Source organism: Nicotiana sylvestris, chromosome 8, assembly GCF_000393655.2.
Source record: "Nicotiana sylvestris chromosome 8, ASM39365v2, whole genome shotgun sequence".
Taxonomy (NCBI): domain Eukaryota; kingdom Viridiplantae; phylum Streptophyta; class Magnoliopsida; order Solanales; family Solanaceae; genus Nicotiana; species Nicotiana sylvestris.
In genome coordinates, this window is record NC_091064.1 from 132,719,889 (window position 1) to 132,741,932 (window position 22,044).

Genomic DNA, 22,044 nt, shown 5'->3' on the forward strand with positions numbered 1-22,044 from the left:
GAAGTCGAGGATTGAAATGGTCGGGATGGTGTACTAAACATGATGTGATTGATTGAGTTGACATTATTTTCTTTAATTGGATACATTTTTATTTGTCTCTGTCTCTATTATGTCAGCGTTGAATTGCTTGGGTTATCTGATTTACTTGGTTTCCGTTCGTTGCTATCCGTGTTCTCCCTTATTGTTTATACTGTTTGTACTTGGATTTTCTCTCCGCAGTTGATATTGTTTCATTATCTTTATCTTGATGTTTTATTATTGTATCATGTTCGTTTCATTTGACCAGTAGGTGTCCTGACCGTTCTCATCACTACCCCACCGAGGTTAGTCTTGATAGTTGCTAGGCATCACCGTGGTGTGCTCATACTACACTTCTGTACATTTTTGTGTACTGATCCAAGTATTGATCGTTAGTAGCTGTGCGGGTCATCGCAGTGGAGACTCACAGTAACCTGCTGCTACGTTCGTAGGTCTCGGAGTCACATTCGTTTGTATTTACATTTCATTGATTCCTTGTCGTTCTGGAACAATGTTGTATTTACTTTGTATAAGTACTCTTAGAAAGGCTTATGACTTGTACCACCGGTTTTGGGAGTTGTAATTTGTTCAAAATAATGTAATTTAAAGTTAGTAAGTATCAATGTTATTTCAGTTTATGTTAGGCTTACGTAGTTTAGAGACTAGGTGCCATCACGACTCCTTCGGAGGGAGTTTTGGGTCGTGACAAGTTGGTATCAGATCTCTAGGTTCATGGGTGCTACGAGTCATAAGGAGGTTTAGTAGAGTCTTGCGGATCGGTACAGAAACGTCTGTACTTATTTTTGAGAGGCTATAGAACTGTTAGGAAATTCCACTTCTTTCAGTCTTTATCGTGCGATATTGATTAAGCTCGAAGTATATAACTTATGCTCTTTTATATCCACTCATGTATAATATTATACTCTCAGCTTTCGCCATGCATCAGTGGTTCGTGATGCTACAGACGGGCTACGAAGGAGTAAGAGATGCTCAGGCATTGTCTCAACGTGCTGTCCAAACTGAAGATACAGAGGTATTGAGAGACTATTCAGTTGTTCATATGGAGGCGTAGTGATTTCCGGCATCTTGGTGACGAGTGCGAGTTTGGAAAGGTTTAATTGGTTGACTAGTCATCGCGATCGTGGCAAGGTTATGAGGCGGGTGTTGATTGGGAATAGTTGGTGGTGTTGGAGTACCTTGTGATTTGTGTTGTGCGAGCCGTGAAGGTTAGTTTTGCGGATTATCAGATGTTATTTTCTATGGCTTTTCACCAAGTGGAGGAGTCCAATAATGGCATTTAGATTGTAGGGTCAGATTTGTATCAGTTTTAGCCTGAGATAGGTGTATATGTGGCATTGGTAGGTTCCCGAATTTTGGGTATGACAAGGGTCTGTGATCTCGAACGGGGTATTGTTGGGGCTTACAGTATTTTTACGTCAATAATGGATTTACATTTCAGTATCTAGGGTTGTCAGGGAAACAACTTCAGATTCACAGGAGGTCTATTCAGCGTGGGCATCGTGGCTGCAGCAGAACGGGGTGCTTCAGAGGTAATGCGGTGGTCTATGGGTTTCTTGCTAAGTAGTTCATGCTAGAGTTATCTTTATGTGGGGCTTTGATGGGAGTTATTGTATACCAACTATCCGAAGAAATGAGTCAGTTTAGTAGTGTTGGGTCAGCATAGCCATGGAAGTAAATGGTCCTTTTGGATAGAAATTCTCTAATGGCATTTGTGGCAGCACTTTTGGATTGGACGGTTTGTGTGACTCGGTTGAGTTGGGGAGGTGTACTCCTGATGGCTTAGTTGCATGCGGGCGGATCTCGGAGGGTTCTCGATAGTTTGATTACGACTTGAGTCGGGTGTCTACTATGGACATAAAGAATATATGGTACATTGCAGTTTTCTCCTGAATCGGTATAAGAAATTAATAAAGTGTTGGCATTGTTGGCTATTATATGTGAAGAGTGTGCATTTGTGGAAAGGACCTTGAGGTTTGGTTTACGGGTGCATGGCTGGTAGCATGATGATTACTGGGTTTGAGGTTTTCAAGGTTCATGTTTTGTTACCCGGTCAGAAACTCTATATGAGTGCTTCAGTAGAATGATAGGGTGTAAGTGATATATCAGCCATTTGATTGCGTAGTGGAATTAGAGGATGGAAATTTTGGTATTCCTGAGGTTTTGGGGCTAGATGCCCTCTTATACAAATTATTGCCTGTTTGCGGATTGTGGAGAAACGTTGTGGATGAGATAGTTAATGGCACGCATGATTGCTAGGTCAGTGTGGATTTTTGGAAAGGGTATTTACCTATTTGAAAATAATCAAGATTTAGTTGGGGGCTATTTGAAAGCCCAATGAGAATATGTATCCTGTATCATATCAAGTTGAGTGCTCCTGTGAAATCGTCATGTTGGTTATGTGATCAGGTAGGAGGGATATTATTTGTGCCCTTAGCCTATGATATGTGCTACTCTTGTATGTTGTGTTAGGCGGTGAGGTTGTATGATTATTTACCCCATAGGTAGTAATCTGTTAAGGCCTTATGGTGATGCGGGCAAGATAGCCCTCGCGATGTTGATTTGCTCATTGCACCTTATATGTGGTTGCCTCTCTCATATTTTATTGCTTCTACTCATTGCTCCCACAGTTTTATTTGTTCACTCTGTTGTGTTTAATCTAGTATTCATATGATCAGTGAGCCCGAACATTTTGGCTTGATGCATATTTGAGGGCGGGTTGCACGCCGCAGTGGATGTTGTGTAAGATACTGGCTTGATAAGTATTTGGGAGCGGGCTACACGCCGCAGCGGATGTTATATGAGATACCCATTCCTTGTATTTATTTGGGGTTCTGCTTTTCCTCTGTGGAACAATTTTATGAAAACTATATTTTTGTTGTTACACATGTTACACTTGTTAGAAAATTCTTCTACTTTGCTTTTTCTTATTTGTGTTACTTAATTGAGTTATTGCTGGTTCAATTTACGAGCTGTGTAGTGTAAGAGTTCGTGTGTTTCCATGATGAGTCATCAGTTGGGCTGCTTGTATTGGTCAAGATGTGGTTCTTAGAGCTGAGAGTGGTACTATGGTATTGGGGGGTAAGGAGTGTTTGGAAGTATGTGGGTATTTCTGCTAAGATTTGGATAATGGCCCTAGCAGGCGAGAGGGTTTCTTGACTAGTTGACTTCATAGGTGGCTATGAGTTCCGCATGTTTCTTTATCATGAACATGTGATATGGAGGTCCGGAATAAGGTTATATTCAATATAAGGTGTGTTGCCGGCATCCAGGATGTTATTTAAGCAGCTATGGTGGTAAGATGTTATTGCTTCGGGCATTTGAGTTATGTGGAGCAGCGTGTGATTGTATTCTGGATTGGAAGTTGGCTTGATTCTGCTTGTTAAGGCTCATGTAGTGTGATGATGTGGAATTCAGATCTGATGATGAATTTTAGATGTTGAGGTTTGGGTTCTTTTCTAAGGTTATGGACTAAGGAGAAGATGAGACCTTCAGTTAAGTGGCATTGTCAGTTCATCATAGGTTGGATGATGGGGAAACACCCCCGGGTGTATGAATGGTGAGCTCATGCAGTTGTTCAATGGTTTTGGAACGACTCTAGGCACTTTCGAGGATGAACGTATGTTTAAGTGGAGGAGGATGTAACGACCCGACTGATCAGTTTGAGCAATTTCGCCCGATTCGGCAGTTTGAGGTCTCGAGCAGCTTCATAATATGTGTATTGACTTGCGTGCATGGTTGAATTCAGTTAACGGATGATTCAGAGTCAAATTGGAAGAAGGAAACTACCTTTGGAAGTTTAAACGGTGAGAATTTGACCAGAATTGGACTTTTGGTTAAACGACCCCGAAATGGGTCATGTGTGATCTCAACAGCTTTGTATTGTGAGTTTGGACTTAGATGCGCGTCCAGATTCGGATTTGGAGGTCCGTAGGGTAATTTGAGGTGTTTCGGCGAAAGTTGGAAAAGTTGAATTTTGGAAAATGGAGAAGTTTGACCCATAATTGACTTTTGTGATATCGGGGTCGGAATGTGATTTCGAGAGTTGGAACAACTCCGTTATGTCATATCGGACTTGTCTACAAAATTTGGCGTTATTCCCAGTTTAATTGATAGGTTTCGGCATGAGATTTGATATTTGAAGATTTGGAAATTCATAAGTTTGATTTTTTATTTGATTCGTGTGTTTTGGAGTTGTTATAGTTGGATTTGAGCTGTCCGGAGGTCTTTTCACCCGAGAAGTCCATTTTAGAGTACCGAGTTGTCGTATTTGAGGTAAGTATCTTGCCTAACCTTGTGTGGGGGACTTCCCCTTAGGAATTGAGTCTTCCATGCTAATTGTAGTCCATGCATGCGAGGTGACGAGTGTGTGCTCGGACTTATTTGTGGGAAATTTGTCTCTAGGGTTCTTAGGTCCTTATATGGAAAGTATCCTGTCATGATTGGGTTTCCTAGTTGCTTAATTTGCCTCTATATGCTCCATATGACGTTGTTAGCTTTCCTCTAATTCTTATGTGTTACATTGAACCTAAATTGCCTTAATTGAAGTGATTGTCTTCCTTATTGTTTTGATACTTCTTGGTTGTGAGTTCCTCTATGACTTCGTGCAAATAAATTACATGTCCAATTGTTGTGGTTGCCGGTGTAGTTATCACGTGCTTAATATGTCTTGTTGTGTAGTTGAGGTTTCATTGTGAAGTTAATTGTTGGTACAAGTTTGGTTATAGCTGATTTCCTTGCTGGGACATATTTAATTATTACTGTTGGTTCCCTTGTCGGGATGTGTTTTATTCTTGTTGCTGACTCCCTTGCCGGAATATTGTTGTTTCCTTATTACTCTCTTTCCGGGATTCTTTCGTGATTGGTGTTGATTTGTATATTGTGATCGGATTTCATGCCGCAACAATATTATATGGATCGGGTTGCACACCACAATAATATTACATGGATCGGGTTACACGCCACAACAATATTATATGGATCGGGTTGCACGCCGCAACAATATTATAAGGATCGGTTAGCACGCCGCAACAATATTATATGAATTGGGTTGCACGCCGCAACAATATTACATGTATCGGGTTGCACGCCGTAATAATATTATATTGATCGGGTTGCACGCCGCAACAATAATATATGGATCGGGTTGTACGCCGCAACATCATTATATGATTTGGATCGGGTTGCACAACATCATTACAAGATTATATGTTTTGGATCGGGTTGCACGCCGCAACAATAATATATGATTGGGATCAGGTTGCACGCCGCAGCAAGAGAAAATAAAAGTGAATATTGATTCCTATGGTGAGAACGAGAGTAAAATCACGAAGGGTGATGCCGTGCACTTTCTGCTGCTGTGTTTATTTGTTGTTATCAATTCAAATGTTTAAACTGTTTAATTCCTTTATTGCTGGGACCCTTGTGTTAGAACCCACAATGTTTTCAATACCTCACCGTATTTATATATATTTATTTATACGTTCCAATACTTCAAACTTCAACAATTGTTACATCCTTAATTCAATTAGTTTCTCAATTATATCCCCTTAAACCGTGTGAGGTTGTATTTTTCTTAAAAAGGAATTTCTACTAAGCTTTAAGTTATCAATTCCCCTATTAAAGTTAATAATTCTTCTGATGTTGTATTTTAAATTTAAAGGGGTACTTTCTTACTCGAATGATTTCTAAAAATAACTTCATCTTTTCTCGTCATTTTTCCAAACTTATTTAGAAATTGAAATTTAATTTATATTATGTAAATACGACTTCTTGAACATCTTAAGTGCATTTGTAAGGACATTTTGTATTGTATATCATGTGGATTTTGTTGTTAAGAGTGAGATGGAAAATATGTGGGCACGAGGTGCCATATGTGCTAAAAGTTCGAAAGTTGAGATTATGATATGAGAAATCTAGGATTGAAATGGTCGGGATGGTGTATTAAACATGGTGTGATTGATTGAATTGACATTTTTTTTCTTTAATTGGATACATTCTTACTTGTCTCCGTCTCTATTACGGCAGTGTTGAATTGCTTGGGTTATCTGATTTAGTTGGGTTCCGTTCGTTGCTATCCGTGTTCTCCCTTATTGTTTGTACTTGGATTTTCTCTCCGCAGTTGATATTGCTTCGTTATCTTTATCTTGATGTTTTATTATCATATTATGTTTATTTCATTTAACTAGTAGGTGTCCTAACTGTTCCTCGTCACTACCCCGCCGAGGTTAGTCTTGATACTTACTGGGCACCGCCGTGGTGCGCTCATACTACACGTCTGTACATTTTTGTGTACAGATCCAGGTATTGATCGTTAGTAGATGTGCGGGTCATCGCAGTGGAGACTCACGGTAATCTTCTACTGCGTTCGCAGGTCTCAGAGTCACCTTCGTTTGTATTTAAGTTTCATTGATTCCTTATCGTTCTGGAACAGTGTTGTATTTACTTTGTATAATTACTCTTAGAAAGGCTTATGACTTGTACCACCAGTTTTGGGAGCTGTAATTTGTTAAGAGCAATGTAATTTAAAGTTAGTAAGCATCAATGTTGTTTTAGTTTATGTTAGGCTTACCTAGTTTAGAGACTAGGTGGCATCAGGACCCATTCGGAGGGATTTTTGGGTCATGACAACTACCTTGGGTTTCCTAGGTGAATTCTTGCAACCGACCTCTCGATCAGCCACAATCAGCTCCAAAATTTGCACAGAAAATGCAGGTTGCAGTATCAGTATAACCGACCCCATGTACTAGTAAGTGCCGAGCTTAACCTCGACGAGGTAGTGACGAGGCTAAGGATGGGTGTTTATAATATAACCCGCATACAATATATAATAAAGCAAAAGAAAGTACGGAACGAAATTGAATAGTAATTTGCACAACAACAACAACAACCCAGTAAAATTCCACTAATGGGGTCTGGAGAGGGTAGTTTGTACGCAGACCTTACCCCTACCCCGAAGGGGTAGAGAGGCTGTTTCCGAAAGACCTCAGCTCAAGGGAACAAAAGGACAAAAGCATAGAATATTAGTATCACCAGAAATAATAAAAAAAATATGAACATGAAATCCAGAAGAAAGATGCAAAGTAAAGCGATAACTATTAAATACAACATGCACTGAATTAGTAAGACACAACAATGATACTGGCTATTTTAGGTAAAAACCCTACCACACTAGTGTCACAAAGGTATAAACCCTACCGGAACAGTAATTTGCACCAAAAATAAATACGGAACTCAACTAGCTTGCCAGTACTTAGCTATAACCAATTCTTAAGAGCATTACAATGGTACGGAATAGAATCACAGAAGAGGAAAAACACATAAACAACAAAATGATGCGTCACGCATCCCGATCCTACCATATAATCTATAAAAATGTAAACATTTACACTTATTAATCTTTGTTGCGGCATGCAAGCCGATCCCATCAGTCCCCCTTATTACTCCTCAATATATCACCCTTATTACTCTTGTTGCAGCGTGCAACCCGATCCCCTCTGTCCACCCTTATTATTCCTTGTTGCGGCGTGCAGCTCGATCCCACCAGAAAATCATAATTCACCCTTATTCCTCCTGTTGAGGCGTGCAACCTGATCCCACCATATCAGCACAAATCACACAATAAGAACAAGTATTTCACAATTTAGCTCAAACCCTCCACAACATTTATGCCTCAACCAAATCAAACGAATATCTATACAATTATGCAATCTCATCAATTATTACTACACAACGAGACCAACCAAAATATATCATGAAACTCCAATAAAACAACTTAAACTAGTAATGTAATACAATGAAACTACGGAATAATTAATACCTTCAATAAAGAAAACTACATCTAACAAGAAGCAATTAGACATGGGAGCATCAATAAGCATGTAACAAGGAAGACCGAGCGACTATGCAAGCTAAAACACGACCGGGCTCAGAAACATCCAACCTCACGAACTGATTGGCCAAAGCCTGAACATCTAATGCAAGCGGTCTCTCAATGACTGGAATATATGCAAGGTTGCCTATACTGGCTGACTTCCTACTCAAAGCATCGGCCACCACATTGGCCTTCCCATGATGATACAAGATGGTGATATCATAGTCTTTGAATAGCTTCAACCACCTTCTCTGCCTCAAATTGAGCTTCTTCTGCTTGAACAAATGCTGCAAACTCTTATGATCCGTGAACACCTTACACGACATGCCATATAAATAATGCCTCCAAATCTTCGGCGCGTGAACAATGGCTGTTATCTCTAAGTCATGAACTGGATAATTCTTCTCGTGAATCTCCAATTTTCGTGAAGCATATGCAATAACCTTGCCATTCCGCATCTACATCACAATTAGTCTAATACGAGATGCGTCACAATATATTGTATAGGGCCCTGAACCCGTGGGCAACACCAATACTAGTGTCATAGTCAAAGCTCTCTTGAGCTTCTAAAATCTCGCCTCACACTCGTCCGACCACCTGAACGGGTCACCCTTCTGGGTCAACCTGGTCATCGAAGCTGCAATAGATGAAAACCCTCTGCAAACCAACGGTAACAACCCGCCAAACTATAGAAAATCCGGATCTCCATAACTGATGTGCGGCTAGGCCAGTTCTTGACCGCCTCAATCTTCTTAGGATCCACCTGAATGGCCTATGTTGATACAACGTGACCCAAGAAAGCAAGTGAACTCAACCAAAACTCATATTTCAAAAACATAGCATATAACTGGCTGTCTCTCAAAGTCTGAAGAATGATCCGAAGGTGCTGCTCATGCTCATCTCGGTTGCGGGAGTAGATAATGATATCATCAATAAAAACAATCACGAAGGAATCTAGATAGGGCTTGAACACCGATTCATAAAATCCATAAATGCTATTGGGGAATTTGTTAGGCCAAATGACATCACTTGAAACTCATAATGCTCAAATCGACTCCGAAAGGCTGTCTTTGGGACATTGGATGCCCTAATCCTCAACTAATGTCAGCTAGATCTCAAGTCAATCTTTGAAAACACTTTGGCACTGTATAGCTGATCAAATAAATCATCAATCCTCGGCAATTGATATTTGTTCTTGATGGTGACTTTGTTCAACTACCCAAAATCTATGCACATCCTCATCGACCCATCCTTCTTCTTCACAAACAGCACCTGCACACCCCAGGGCGAGACACTAGGTATGATAAATCCCTTATCAAGCAAATCTTGCAACTACTCCATCAATTCTTTCAACTCTGGCGAGGCCATACGGTACGTCGGAATAGAAATAGGCCGAGTGCCTGAAGCCAAATCAATGCAAAAGTTGATATCCCTGTTAGGTCGCATCCCCGGTAGGTCTACAAGAAATACCTCTGGGATCTCTCGAACAACTAGTACAGAATCCATGGAAGGAACCTCTGCACTAGAATCACAAACATAAGCCAAATAAGTCAAACACCCCTTCTCGACCATACACCAAGCCATCATATAAGAGATAATCGTGCTAGTAGTATACCTAGTAGTCCCTTTCCACTCAAATCGAGGCGACCCCAGCAACGCTATGGTCATGGTCTTGGCGTGACAATCCAATATAGCATGTGTAAGGCCCCGTGAAAACTTGTACTAAAAATCGGGTAGCTTGTGGGGCCAAGTCCCGAATGTATGTTAGGAATGTGTAAAATTAAGCGAGCCGTGGTTCGGACCCTTTTGGTACTGATCTATGTTATAAAAAGTCAAGAAATAATATTTTCCAAGAAATGCAATTCTGCGGTCTAGAATGCGGTCGCATAACAGATATGCGGACCGCATAATCGCCGCAAAGTGAGTCTGTGTGTTGGTCGAATTGGAGGTTAAATATGTGGTCCAATATGCGATCGCATAACGGATATGCGGACCGCATAGTCGTCGCATATTTCCCTTGGGATTTTAGGAGGGGCAGTTCTGTGGTGCACTATGCGACCGCATAATGGGTATGTGGACCGCATTTCTACCACATACCCAGGCAGTATGTTTAGATTCTGGGAGCACTTTTGCGGTCCATTCTGCGGACCGCATTTTCACTCTGCGATCGCAAAGTGCGATCGCATACCTAACTCGGGCTCATATTTTTTTAAATTTTAAAGCCGACCCCTTCTTCAATAAAACAACCCAACCCCTTATTTTAATATATTTTCTGAACAAAACTAAAGAGAGGGAAGAGAGAATTCTTGAGAGATAAAGTCCTACCTTCATCAATTTGATTCTTCAAAGTCACTCGGACTGGGGAATTTCAAGTAATTGTCTTCATCTCCGTTCTTGCAGGTAAAATCCCCAACCCTTTTTCATTGTTTTCAGATTTAAGCAAAAAGGAGGATTCTCATGTGTTAATTCTTGACAATGGAAGTTGAGATACACATGCATGTCCTTTAAAACCTAGAATCTAGTAAGAGGAATTGGGTAGAACTAAAGATTTGCAAAAGAGGGGTTAATAACCTAAGTAAGTTCAGGCTGAGTTTGTGAACTTCAATTCTAAGTTATATGTGTTAACTTGTGAACTAGATTGACGGTACTAGGTTGTTGGTGAATTGGAAATAGAAAAAGGGGGGGGGGAATTCGACTCCAGGTATGTATTGCTAACTTTAACCTTTGTAAAGTCACATTGTGTGGTGTACGAGTAATTGGTATGTGTTACTTATGTGGACTATTTGTGAATTCTTGTGATTAATATGCCTTGAATATTGTTGGGTTAGTCTCCCGATATAATGGTGTAAGTAAATGGCAACAAACCAAGTGTGTGTGTGAATGTGTTTATGTGGTAAGAGGTGTGTAACAAATGATGGAAATAAATCATAATTATGGGTTGTGGTGATAAGGATGGCCGAGGTAATAATGGTGGAAAAGTGATCGAAATCACTATTGAAATAAAAATATGTGAAAGTTGTGAAATCATTGATGTGATGAAATAATGTTGAAAGGGGAAAAGGAGAGATTATGGAGTTTGTTTGGCTTTGGTTGTTCCTTTCATGTTCAATTGATTGTTGATTCTATTACTGTTTGTTATCTGTGTATTTATTGATTTTACTTGGGGTAAAGTTTTTTTATACATACCAGTACAATTCAAATGTATTGACGTCCCTTTTGCCGGGGGCGCTACATTCGTGTTATGATTGTAGGTGGTTCTATAACAGGTACTCCAGCCCACCGACAGAAGCACTCCTTCACCTCCCGTCAGCCGAATTGGTGAGCCTCATTCCTCTCATGGCCCTGCGTGGCTCATGCCGCTTATCCTTCCGAAAATATTATTTTGGAATTTGCGTAAGGTATAACCGAAGCCTTGTTACTGGCAAGTATTGTAACACTCTTTTGTATCTCTAGAGGCTCCGTAGACAGGAAATATAGGTTATGTACTTATGTATTTTGGGCGGTATAACTTGTAAACCACGCTAAGTAACTATGTATGTTATGTAAATCTCGTAAGAATGTGTTTAAATTTATAAATGGCTATTTCACTTGGTTAATGGGTAATGGAAACACAGGGTATCACGTGGAATAGGAAAGGCACCCAGGTCCGTTTGGCTGTGGGCTACCCAGTCGAGCGCTAATCGCGCCCCTCGATTTTCGGGGCGTGACAAACTTGGTATCAAAGCCTAAGGTTTTTAAGTGTCCTAGGATGTCTCGGAGCCGTGTCTAGTAGAGTCCTTATTATCGGTGTGTTGTTGACCACATCTATAAGTTGGAGGCTAGATGGGCATTTAGGAAATTACCTTATTCTTTGTTAATCTATATCGTGCGGTGAAGTGAAAAGTGGAAGTATTTACATCTAACTCGTGCTCTGTTCCAAATTTTCAGTAATGGCACCTAAAAAGAGAGCTAGACTCGGCCTCGGGGCCAATGCCACCCCAAGGGTGGTTGTGAATCATGTACCTGATGTCGTGGGTGAGAGTGACTCCCCGGTCTTGAATTTGCTTGGCCCATCTATTCCAGATCCAAGTATTCCTGTTCTAGCTGCGGTAGAGGGTGCTACCATCCCTCCCGCTGATATTCCTGATCTTTATGCAATTCCAGCTTCCGATCCCGGGGTTTTTGATGGGTACCTTAGAGGAGCCATCCATATGTTGACCTAGTTAGTGGCCGCTCAGGCCCAGAGATCTCATGATTCCTCTGCGCCCCCCAGCGGATAGGGAGATTTTGCCAGCTCCAGAGTCAACCAGTTTCTGCGGTTGGCCCCTCCAGAGTTCACGGGCACAGACCTAGAGGTCGATCCGCATGATTTCCTTGATGAAATGTATAAAACCCTTCGAGTGATGAAGGCTACAGAGACGAAAGGGGTTGAGTTGGCTTCATACAGGTTGAGGGGAGCAGTGTATTCGTATTTCGAGATGTGGGAGGATTCTCGGGGGAGGGAAGAACTCCGGCTAGATGGTATGAGTTTGTAGATGCATTCATGGACCACTTCTTGCCTGCCGATACAATGGCGGCCCGTGCCACAGAGTTTGAGGTCCTCAAGCAGGGCAGTATGAGTGTTTGGGAGTACCACATGGAGTTTGTGAGGTTGTCCAAGTATGCTCCTCAGTTAGTGTCGACCATGGATGCTCGAGTTCGGCGATTCGTTCAGGGTCTTAGTCCTTTGGTGGTGAATGAGGCTGCTACAACGGCCTTATACTCAGATATGAATTATGGGAAGATTGTGGGGTTCTCTCAGGCCACAGAGGCTAGAAAGTTGAAAATACTGGCGGAAAGGGAGAGTAGCAGCAGGGCCCGATCAGCGGGTCACTCAGGGAGACCAGTTCCGGGGAGAGGGCCATCAGGGCCATCCCAGTCATATGACCAGTCCTCAACAAGCGCATCGCCATCTGTGCACAGTTATTAGCAGAGCAGTCACTTGAGATCAGGTTCAGACAGTAGGAGACCCCATCATTCCGGTCTTCCAAGAGGGAGATCACAGCAGTAGGGGAGGGCTTCATGCCCCAAGTGTGGGAGGTTCCATTGCGAGACTTGTTATTTGGATATTCCGGTGTGTTATAGATGCGGGGTGAGAGGACATATCCAGCGGGACTGCTGTGCGCCCAGTCAGGGCATGGGTAGGGGATTTGCTCAGTCATCCGGTTCTTTAGCTACCACATTATCCGTACGTCCTCTAGCCCCAGCAGGGCGCGGTGTAGTTAGGGGTGGAGCTCGTGGTAGAGGTGTACCCAGCCGATTTTACGCCATGAGTGGTCGCCAGAGTGCAGTGGCCTCCCTAGATGTTGCTACAGGTATCTTGTTTGTTCAGACCATTGATTGTTATGCTCTTATTGATCCGGGGTCCTCTTTGTCTTATGTCACCCCATTCATTGCAAGTTTTGGGGTAGAACCCGAACACCTTCATGAGCCGTTCTCTGTATCGACTCCTGTTGGTGATTCTATTACAGCCACGCGAGTTTATAGGAATTGTGTTGTCATGGTATGTGGTCGTGCTACCATCCCTCCCGCTGATATTCCTGATCTTTATGCAATTCCAGCTTCCGATCCCGGGGTTTTTGATGGGGACCTTAGAGGAGCCATCCATATGTTGACCTAGTTAGTGGCCGCTCAGGCCCAGAGATCTCATGATTCCTCTGCGCCCCCCAGCGGATAGGGAGATTTTGCCAGCTCCAGAGTCAACCAGTTTCTGCGGTTGGCCCCTCCAGAGTTCACGGGCACAGACCTAGAGGTCGATCCGCATGATTTCCTTGATGAAATGTATAAGACCCTTCGAGTGATAAAGGATACAGAGACGGAAGGGGTTGAGTTGGCTTCATACAGGTTGAGGGGAGCAGTGTATTCGTATTTCGAGATGTGGGAGGATTCTCGTGGGGAGGGAAGACCTCCGGCTAGATGGGATGAGTTTGTTGATGCATTCATGGACCACTTCTTGCCTGCCGATATAATGGCGGCCCGTGCCACAGAGTTTGAGGTCCTCAAGCAGGGCAGTATGAGTGTTTGGGAGTACCACATGGAGTTTGTGAGGTTGTCCAAGTATGCTCCTCAGTTAGTGTCGACCATGGATGCTCGAGTTCGGCGATTCGTTTAGGGTCTTAGCCCTTTGGTGGTGAATGAGGCTGCTACAATGGCCTTATACTCAGATATGAATTATGCGAAGATTGTGGGGTTCACTCAGGCCACAGAGGCTAGAAAGTTGAAAATACGGGCAGAAAGGGAGAGTAGCAGCAGGGCCCGATCAGCGGGTCACTCAGGGAGACCAGTTCCGGGGAGAGGGCCATCAGGGCCATCCCATTCATATGCCCAGTCCTCATCAAGCGCACCGCCATCTGTGCAGAGTTATTAGCAGAGCAGTCACTTGAGATCAGGTTCAAACAGTAAGAGACCCCAGCATTCCGGTCGTCCAAGAGGGAGATCACAGCAGTAGGGGAGGGCTTCATGCCCCAAGTGTGGGAGGTTCCATTGCGAGACTTGTTATTTTTATATTCCGGTGTGTTATAGATGCGGGGTGAGAGGCCATATCCAGCGGGACTGCCGTGCGCCCAGTCAGGGCATGGGTAGGGGATTTGCTCAGTCATCCGGTTCTTCAGCTACCACATCATCCGTACGTCCTCCAGCCCCAGCAGGGCACAGTGTAGTTAGGGGTGGAGCTCGTGGTAGAGGTGTACCCAGCCGATTTTACGCCTTGAGTGGTCGCCAAAGTGCAGAGGCCTCTCTAGATGTTACTATAGGTATCTTGTCTGTTCAGGCCATTGATTGTTATGCTCTTATTGATCCGGGGTCCTCTTTGTCTTATGTCACCCCATTCATTGCTTCAAGTTTTAGGGTAGAACCCAAACACCTTCATGAGTCGTTCTCCGTATCGACTCTATTTGGTGATTCTATTACAGCCACGCGAGTTTATAGGAATTGTGTTGTCATGGTATGTGGTCGTGCTACCATCCCTCCCGCTGATATTCCTGATCTTTATGCAATTCCAGCTTCCGGTCCCGGGGTTTCTGATGGGGACCTTAGAGGAGCCACCCATATGTTAACCCAGTTAGTGGCCGCTCAGGCCCAGAGATCTCATGATTCCCTTGAGCCCCCCAGCGGATAGGGAGATTTTTCCTGCTCCAAAGTCAACCAGTTTCTGCGGTTGGCCCCTCCAGAGTTCGCGGGCACAGACCTAGAGGCCGATCCGCAGGATTTCCTTGATGAAATGTATAAGACCCTTCGAGTGATGAAGGCTACAGAGACGGAAGGGGTTGAGTTGGCTTCATACAGGTTGAGGGGAGTAGTGTATTCGTGGTTCGAGATGTGGGAGGATTCCCGTGGGGAGGGAAGACCTCCGGCTAGATGGGATGAGTTTGTATATGCATTCATGGACCACTTCTTGCCTGCCGATACAATGACGGCCCGTGCCACAGAGTTTGAGGTCCTTAAGCAGGGCAGTATAAGTGTTTGGGAGTACCACATAGAGTTTGTGAGGTTGTCTAAGTATGCTCCTCAGTTAGTGTCGACCATGGATGCTCGAGTTCGGCGATTCGTTTAGGGTCTTAGCCCTTTGGTGGTGAATGAGGCTTCTACAGTGGCCTTATACTCAGATATGAATTATGGGAAGATTGTGGGGTTCGCTCAGGCCACAGAGGCTAGAAAGTTGAAAATTCGGGCAGAAAGGGAGAGTAGCAGTAGGGCCCGATCAGCGGGTCACTCAGGGAGACCAATTCCGGGGAGAGGGCCATCACGGCCATCCCAGTCATATGCCCAGTCCTCAGCAAGCGCACCGCCATCTATGCAAAATTATTAGCAGAGCAGTCACTTGAGATCAAGTTCAGATAGTAGGAGACCCCATCATTCCGGTCGTCCAAGAGGGAGATCACAGCAGTAGGGGAGGGCTTCATGCCCCAAGTGTGGGAGGTTCCATTGTGAGACTTGTTATTTGGATATTCCGGTGTGTTATAGATGCGGGGTGAGTGGCCATATACAGCGGGACTGCTGTGCACCCAGTCAGGGCATGTGTAGGGGATTTGCTCAGTCATCCGGTTCTTCAGCTACCACATCATCCGTGCGTCTTCCAGCCGCAGCAGGGCACGGTGTAGTTAGGGGTGGAGCTCGTGGTAGAGGTGTACCCAGCCGACTTTGTGCCTTGAGTGGTCGCCAGAGTGCAGAGGCCTCCCTATATGTTGCTACAATTATCTTGTCTATTCAGGCCATTGATTGTTATGCTCTTATTAATCCGGGGTCCTCTTTGTCTTATGTCACCCCATTCATTGCTTCAAGTTTTGGGGTAGAACCCGAACACCTTCCTGAGCCGTTCTCTGTATCGACTCCAGTTGGTGATTCCATTATAGCCACGCGAGTTTATAGGAATTGTGTTGTCATGGTATGTGGTCTTGCTACCACGGCCGATCTTATTGAGCTTGAAATGGTGGATTTTGATGTGATTATGGGAATGGACTGGCTTTATTCGTGCTTTGCTAAACTTGACTGCCGAACGAGAGTCATGAGGCTTGAGTTCCCTAATGAGCCAGTTATTGAGTGGAAGGGAAATGGTGTGGTGCCGAAAGGTAGGTTTATTTCCTACCTTAAGGCTTCGAAGATGATTAGGAAGGGGTGTATCTACCATTTGGTCCGGGTGGCGGACACCACTTCAGAAGTGTCTGTCCCCGAGTCCGTGCCAGTCGTGAATGAGTTTCGGGATTGGTGTATTGCCAGATACGCGGCCGATATCTATTCCACCATACAGAATGGAGCCAGCGGAGTTAAGGGAGTTAAAGGAACAACTGAAGGATTTATTAGAAAAGGGGTTCATACGGCCAAGTGTGTCACCGTGGGGTGCCCCGGTTCTTTTTGTCAGAAAGAAGGATGGGTCGCTCCAGATGTGTATTGATTATCGGTAGCTTAACAAGGTCACCATGAAGAATAAATATCCTTTGGCTCGGATAGATGATTTGTTCGACCAATTGCAAGGTGCGAGGTTTTTTTCCAAAATTGATCTACGGTTCGGGTATCACCAATTGAAGATCCGAGAACAGGATATTCCTAAGACCGCTTTCAGAACTCGCTATGGTCACTTTGAATTCTTGGTCATGTCTTTTGGGCTAATCAATGCCCCGACAGCTTTCATGGATCTTATGAATCGGGTCTTCAAGCCATTTCTAGATTCCTTTGTGATTGTTTTCATTGATAACATCCTTGTTTATTCGCGGAGCCGGGAGGATCATACCGATCACCTTAGGGCAGTTCTGCAGACCCTTTATCAACACCAGTTGTATGCTAAATTTTCAAAATGTGAATTTTGGTTGGAGTCTGTTACCTTTCTGGGCCGATGTTTCTAGTGAAGGGATTCAGGTGGATCCCGAGAAGATTGCAGTAGTAAAAGATTGGCCTAGACCCACGACCCCGACGTAGATCCATAGATTCTTGGGTTTAGCGGGGTATTATTGGAGGTTTGTGGAGGGATTCTCTACCCTCGCCTCCCCTTTGACTAAGTTGATGCAGAAAGCAGTTAAGTTCCAATGGTCCGACGGTTATGAGAAACATTTTCAGGAATTGAAGTCGAGATTGACCTTGGCGCCGATATTGACCTTGCCGGAAGGCACAGAAGGATTTGTGGTTTATTGTGATGCCTCCAGGGTCGGTTTGGGGTGTGTGTTGATGCAACATGGGAAGGTTATAACGTATGCTTCAAGGCAACTCAAGAATCACGAGAAGAATTATTCGACGTATGATTTGGAGCTTGCGGCAGTTGTATTTGCCTTGAAAATATGGTGGAATTATCTTTATGGGGTACATGTGGATGTGTTCTCGGACCACAAGAGTCTCCAATATTTGTTCAAGCAGAAGGAGTTGAATTTAAGGCAGCGGCGGTGGTTAGAATTGATCAAGGATTATGATATGGATATTTTATACCATCCAGGGAAGGCGAATGTGGTGGTCGACGCTCTCAGTTGGAAGTCCATGGGTAGTTTGGCTCATTTGGGAGCGGATCAGAGGCCTTTGTCTTGGGAGGTTTATCAATTGGCCAGCCTGGGGGTTCGTATTTTGACCTTAGACGAGGGGAAGGTTATGGTGCGTAATGGAGCAGAATCGTCACTGGTAGCGGAAGTTAAGGAAAATAGCTCATTGATCCAGCATTAGCACAGATGAAGGAGGCAATTTTGAATAACAAGACTTCGACATTTTCACTCGGTAGTGAGGATGGTGTATTACGATGTCAAGGTAGGCTATGTGTTCCAGATGTGGATAATCTTCGGGGGAGGGTAATGGCGGAGGCTCATAATTCCAGGTATTATGTGCACCCAGGTTCTACGAAATGTACCGTGATCTCAAGAAAATTTATTGGTGGAACGGTATGAAGAGGGGTGTGGCAGACTTCGTATCTAAATGTCCGAATTGTCAGCAAGTAAAAGCTGATCACCAGCGGCCCAGTGGGTTAACTCAGCTTATGGAAATACCAATGTGGAAATGGGAGATGATCAACATGGATTTCGTGGTAGGGTTACCTCGCACTCAGCGCAAGTTTGACTCAATTTGGGTAATAGTGGATCAACTCACCAAATCAGCTCACTTCTTGCCAGTCAAGTCCACGGATACTGCGGAACAATATGCCCAATTGTATATCAAGGAAATAGTAAGGCTTCATGGCACTCCACTTTCTATTATCTCAGATCGAGGGGCCCAGTTCACAACTAATTTTTGGAAGAACTTTCAGCAAGGTTTGGGTACTCAGGTGAATCTCAGCACGACTTTCCATCCGCAGACTGATGGTCAAGCGGAGCGGACTATTCAGATGCTTGAAGATATGTTACAGGCTTGTGTCTTGGAATTCAAAGGTAATTGGGATGATCACTTATCACTTATAGAATTTGCTTACAATAACAACTTTCATGATAGCATTCAGATGGCCCCATTTGAGGCATTGTACGGGAGGAGATGTAGATCTCCGATTGGATGGTTCAAAGTGGGTGAAGCATAATTGTTAGGGCCAAATCTCGTGCACCAGGCTATGGAAAAAGTTAAAATCTTTCAGGAAAGGCTGAAAGCTTCTCAGAGTCTCCAGAAATCTTATGCGGACATTCGTCGAAGAAAATTGGAATTCCAAGTAGATGATTGGGTGTTCTTGAGGGTATCTCCTATGAAGGGAGTCATGCGATTTGGGAAGAAAGGGAAGTTGAGTCCTAGATATATCGGGCCATATCGGGTCACTCAAAGGATAGGACAGGTAGCCTATAGACTGGAATTGCCCCCTGAAATGTCATTAGTGCACCCGGTGTTCCATGTGTCTATGTTAAAGAAAGTGGTTGGAGACCCATCCACCATCGTGCCAATCGAGGATATCGAGGTCAATGAAGAGTTATCATATGAAGAAATTCCGGTCGCTATTCTTGATAGGCAAGTTCGCAAATTGAGAAACAAGGAAGTTGCTTCAGTTAAAGTGCTATGGCAAAGTCAACAAGTCGAGGAAGCCACTTGGGAAGCGGAAAGTGAAATGAAAGAAAAATATCCCCATCTATTTGAACAAGTCTAGTAGTGATCGTGCGAACTCTTGTCTCTAAGTAAACTGATGTTGTGTTCAATCTGGTGCAAAGACACCCTATATTTTTCCCTAAATGCTTTACTATTGTAACTCCTCAAGTTGTGCAAGAATTGTATGTGTTGTGATTATTTGAGTCATGCGCAAGCCCCTTTTTGGTAAACGAAAGTTTTGTAAGAACTCATGTGATAAGTGAATGATTAAAGGCAGTGTAGATTGGTAATGATTAATGGAATACGTATAGTGTATTGGAGTGGTTGAACTGTATGGAACTCATTGAAGTGACCAAATTATGTGCAGGTGTTGAGGTAATGAATTGTATACCAGCTGTAGGGATAATAGGGATAGCGTAATGGTGTTTGGAAATGGTGTTTTGGGGGCTCTCTGACAGGTAGATAAGTCTAATTACAAAGGAAACTCTGGCAAATTTTTTATTTTTTTTTCCAAAAATTGGGAGTTTGCATATCATGTTTTCAAAACCAACCGATTTCCAAAATCCTCATTCGAGGACGAATGATTTTAAGTGGGGGAGGATGTAAGGCCCCGTGAAAACTTGTACTCAAAATCAGGTAGCTTGTGGTGCCAAGTCCCGAATATATGTTAGGAATGTGTAAAATTAAGCGAGCTGCAATTCGGACCCTTTTGGTACTGATCTATGTTATAAAAAGTCAAGAAATACTGTTTTCCAGGAAATGCAATTCTTCGGTCTAGAATGTGGTCGCATAACAGATATGTGGACCACATAATCTCTGCAAAGGGAGTCAGTGTGTTGGTCGAATTGGAGGTTAAATATGCGGTCCAATATGCAATCGCATAACGGATATGCGGACCGCGTAGTCATCGCATATTTCCCTTGGGATTTTGTGAGGGGCAGTTCTGCGGTGCACTATGCGACCGCATAATGGGTATGTGGACCGCATTTCTACCACATACCCAGGCAGTGTGTTCAGAGTTTGGGAGCACTTTTGCGGTCCATTCTGCGGACCGCATTTTCACTCTGCGATTGCAAAGTGCGATCGCATACCTAACTCGGGCTCCTTTTTTTCTAAATTTTAAACCCGACCCCTTCTTCAATAAAACACCCCAACGCCTTATTTTAACATATTTTCTGAACAAAACTAGAGAGAGGGAAGAGATAATTCTTGAGATATAAAGTCCTACCTTCATCAATTTGATTCTTCAAAGTCACTCGGGCCGGGGAATTTCAAATAATTGTCTTCATCTCCGTTCTTGCAGGTAAAATCCCCAACCCTTTTTCATTGTTTTCAGATTTAAACAAAATGGGAGATTCTCATGCGTTAATTCTTGAAAATGGAAGTTGAGATACACATGCATGTCCTTTAAAACCTAGAATCTAATAAGAGGAATTGGGTAGAACTAAAGATTTGCAAAAGAGGGGTTGATAACCTAAGTAAGTTCGGGTTGAGTTTGTGAACTTCAATTCTAAGTTATATGTGTTAACTTGTGAACTAGATTGACGGTACTAGGTTGTTGGTGAATTGGAAATAGAAGAAAAGGGGGGGGGGGAATTCGACTCCAAGTATGTATTGCTAACTTTAACCTTTGTAAAGTCACCTTGTTTGGTATACGAGTAATTGGTATGTGTTACTTATGTGGACTATTTGCGAATTCTTGTGATTAATATCCCTTGAATGTTGTTGGTTAAGTCTCCCGATATAATGGTGTAAGTAAATGGCAACAAACCAAGTATGTGTGTGAATGTGTTTATGTGGTAAGGGCTGTGTAACAAATGATGGAAAGAAATCGTAATTGATGCAACGAAAACAAATGTGGTAATATCATACGTGACTTGTCGCGGGCAATTATCGTTGTGACTTAAGTTGTATACGGGCTGTTGCATATGATGGAAATGGTATTGACGTTTATGAAAATTCTTTGTATATTGTTGTTGTTGTTGTCGTGTGAAATGTGATTGTCCGGTGGGATCGGGTTGCGCGCCGCAACACGAAGTTATAAGTTGTGGGTTGTGGTGATAAGGGTGGCCAAGGTAATAAGGGTGGACGAGGTAATAAGGGTGGAAAAGTGATCGAAATCACTATTGAAATAAAAATATGTGAAAGTTGTGAAATCATTGATGTGATGAAATAATGTTGAAAGGGGAAAAGGAGAGATTATGGAGTTTGTTTGTCTTTGGTTGTTCCTTTCATGTGCATTTGATTGTTGATTCTATTACTGTTTGTTATATGTGTATTTCTTGATTTTACTTGGGGTAAAGTTTGTTCATACATACCAGTACAATTCAAATGTACTGACGTCCCTTTTGCCGGGGGCGCTACATTCATGCTATGATTGTAGGTGGTTCCATAACAGGTACTCCAGCCCACCGACACTAGCACTACTTCACCTCCCATCAGCCGAATTGGTGATCCCCTTTCCTCTCGGGGCCCTACATGGCTCATGCCGCTTATCTTCCCGAAAATTTTATTTTGGTATTTGCATAAGGTATAGTCGGAGCCTTGTTACCGGCAAGTATTGTAACACTCTTTTGTATCTCTAGAGGCTCCGTAGACAGGAAATGTGGGTTATGTACTTATGTATTTTGGGCAGTATAACTTGTAAA

General features: G+C 43.2%; 1 protein-coding gene across 1 annotated transcript; it reads left to right on the forward strand.

Annotated features, from left to right (window-relative positions):
• The first annotated feature begins 18,935 nt into the window (after positions 1-18,935).
• LOC138875688 (uncharacterized) lies at positions 18,936-19,457 on the forward strand. The gene has a single exon (XM_070154547.1). It carries the CDS (start codon positions 18,936-18,938, stop codon positions 19,455-19,457), a length of 522 nt encoding a protein of 173 aa, XP_070010648.1.
• The last annotated feature ends 2,587 nt before the right edge of the window (positions 19,458-22,044 follow it).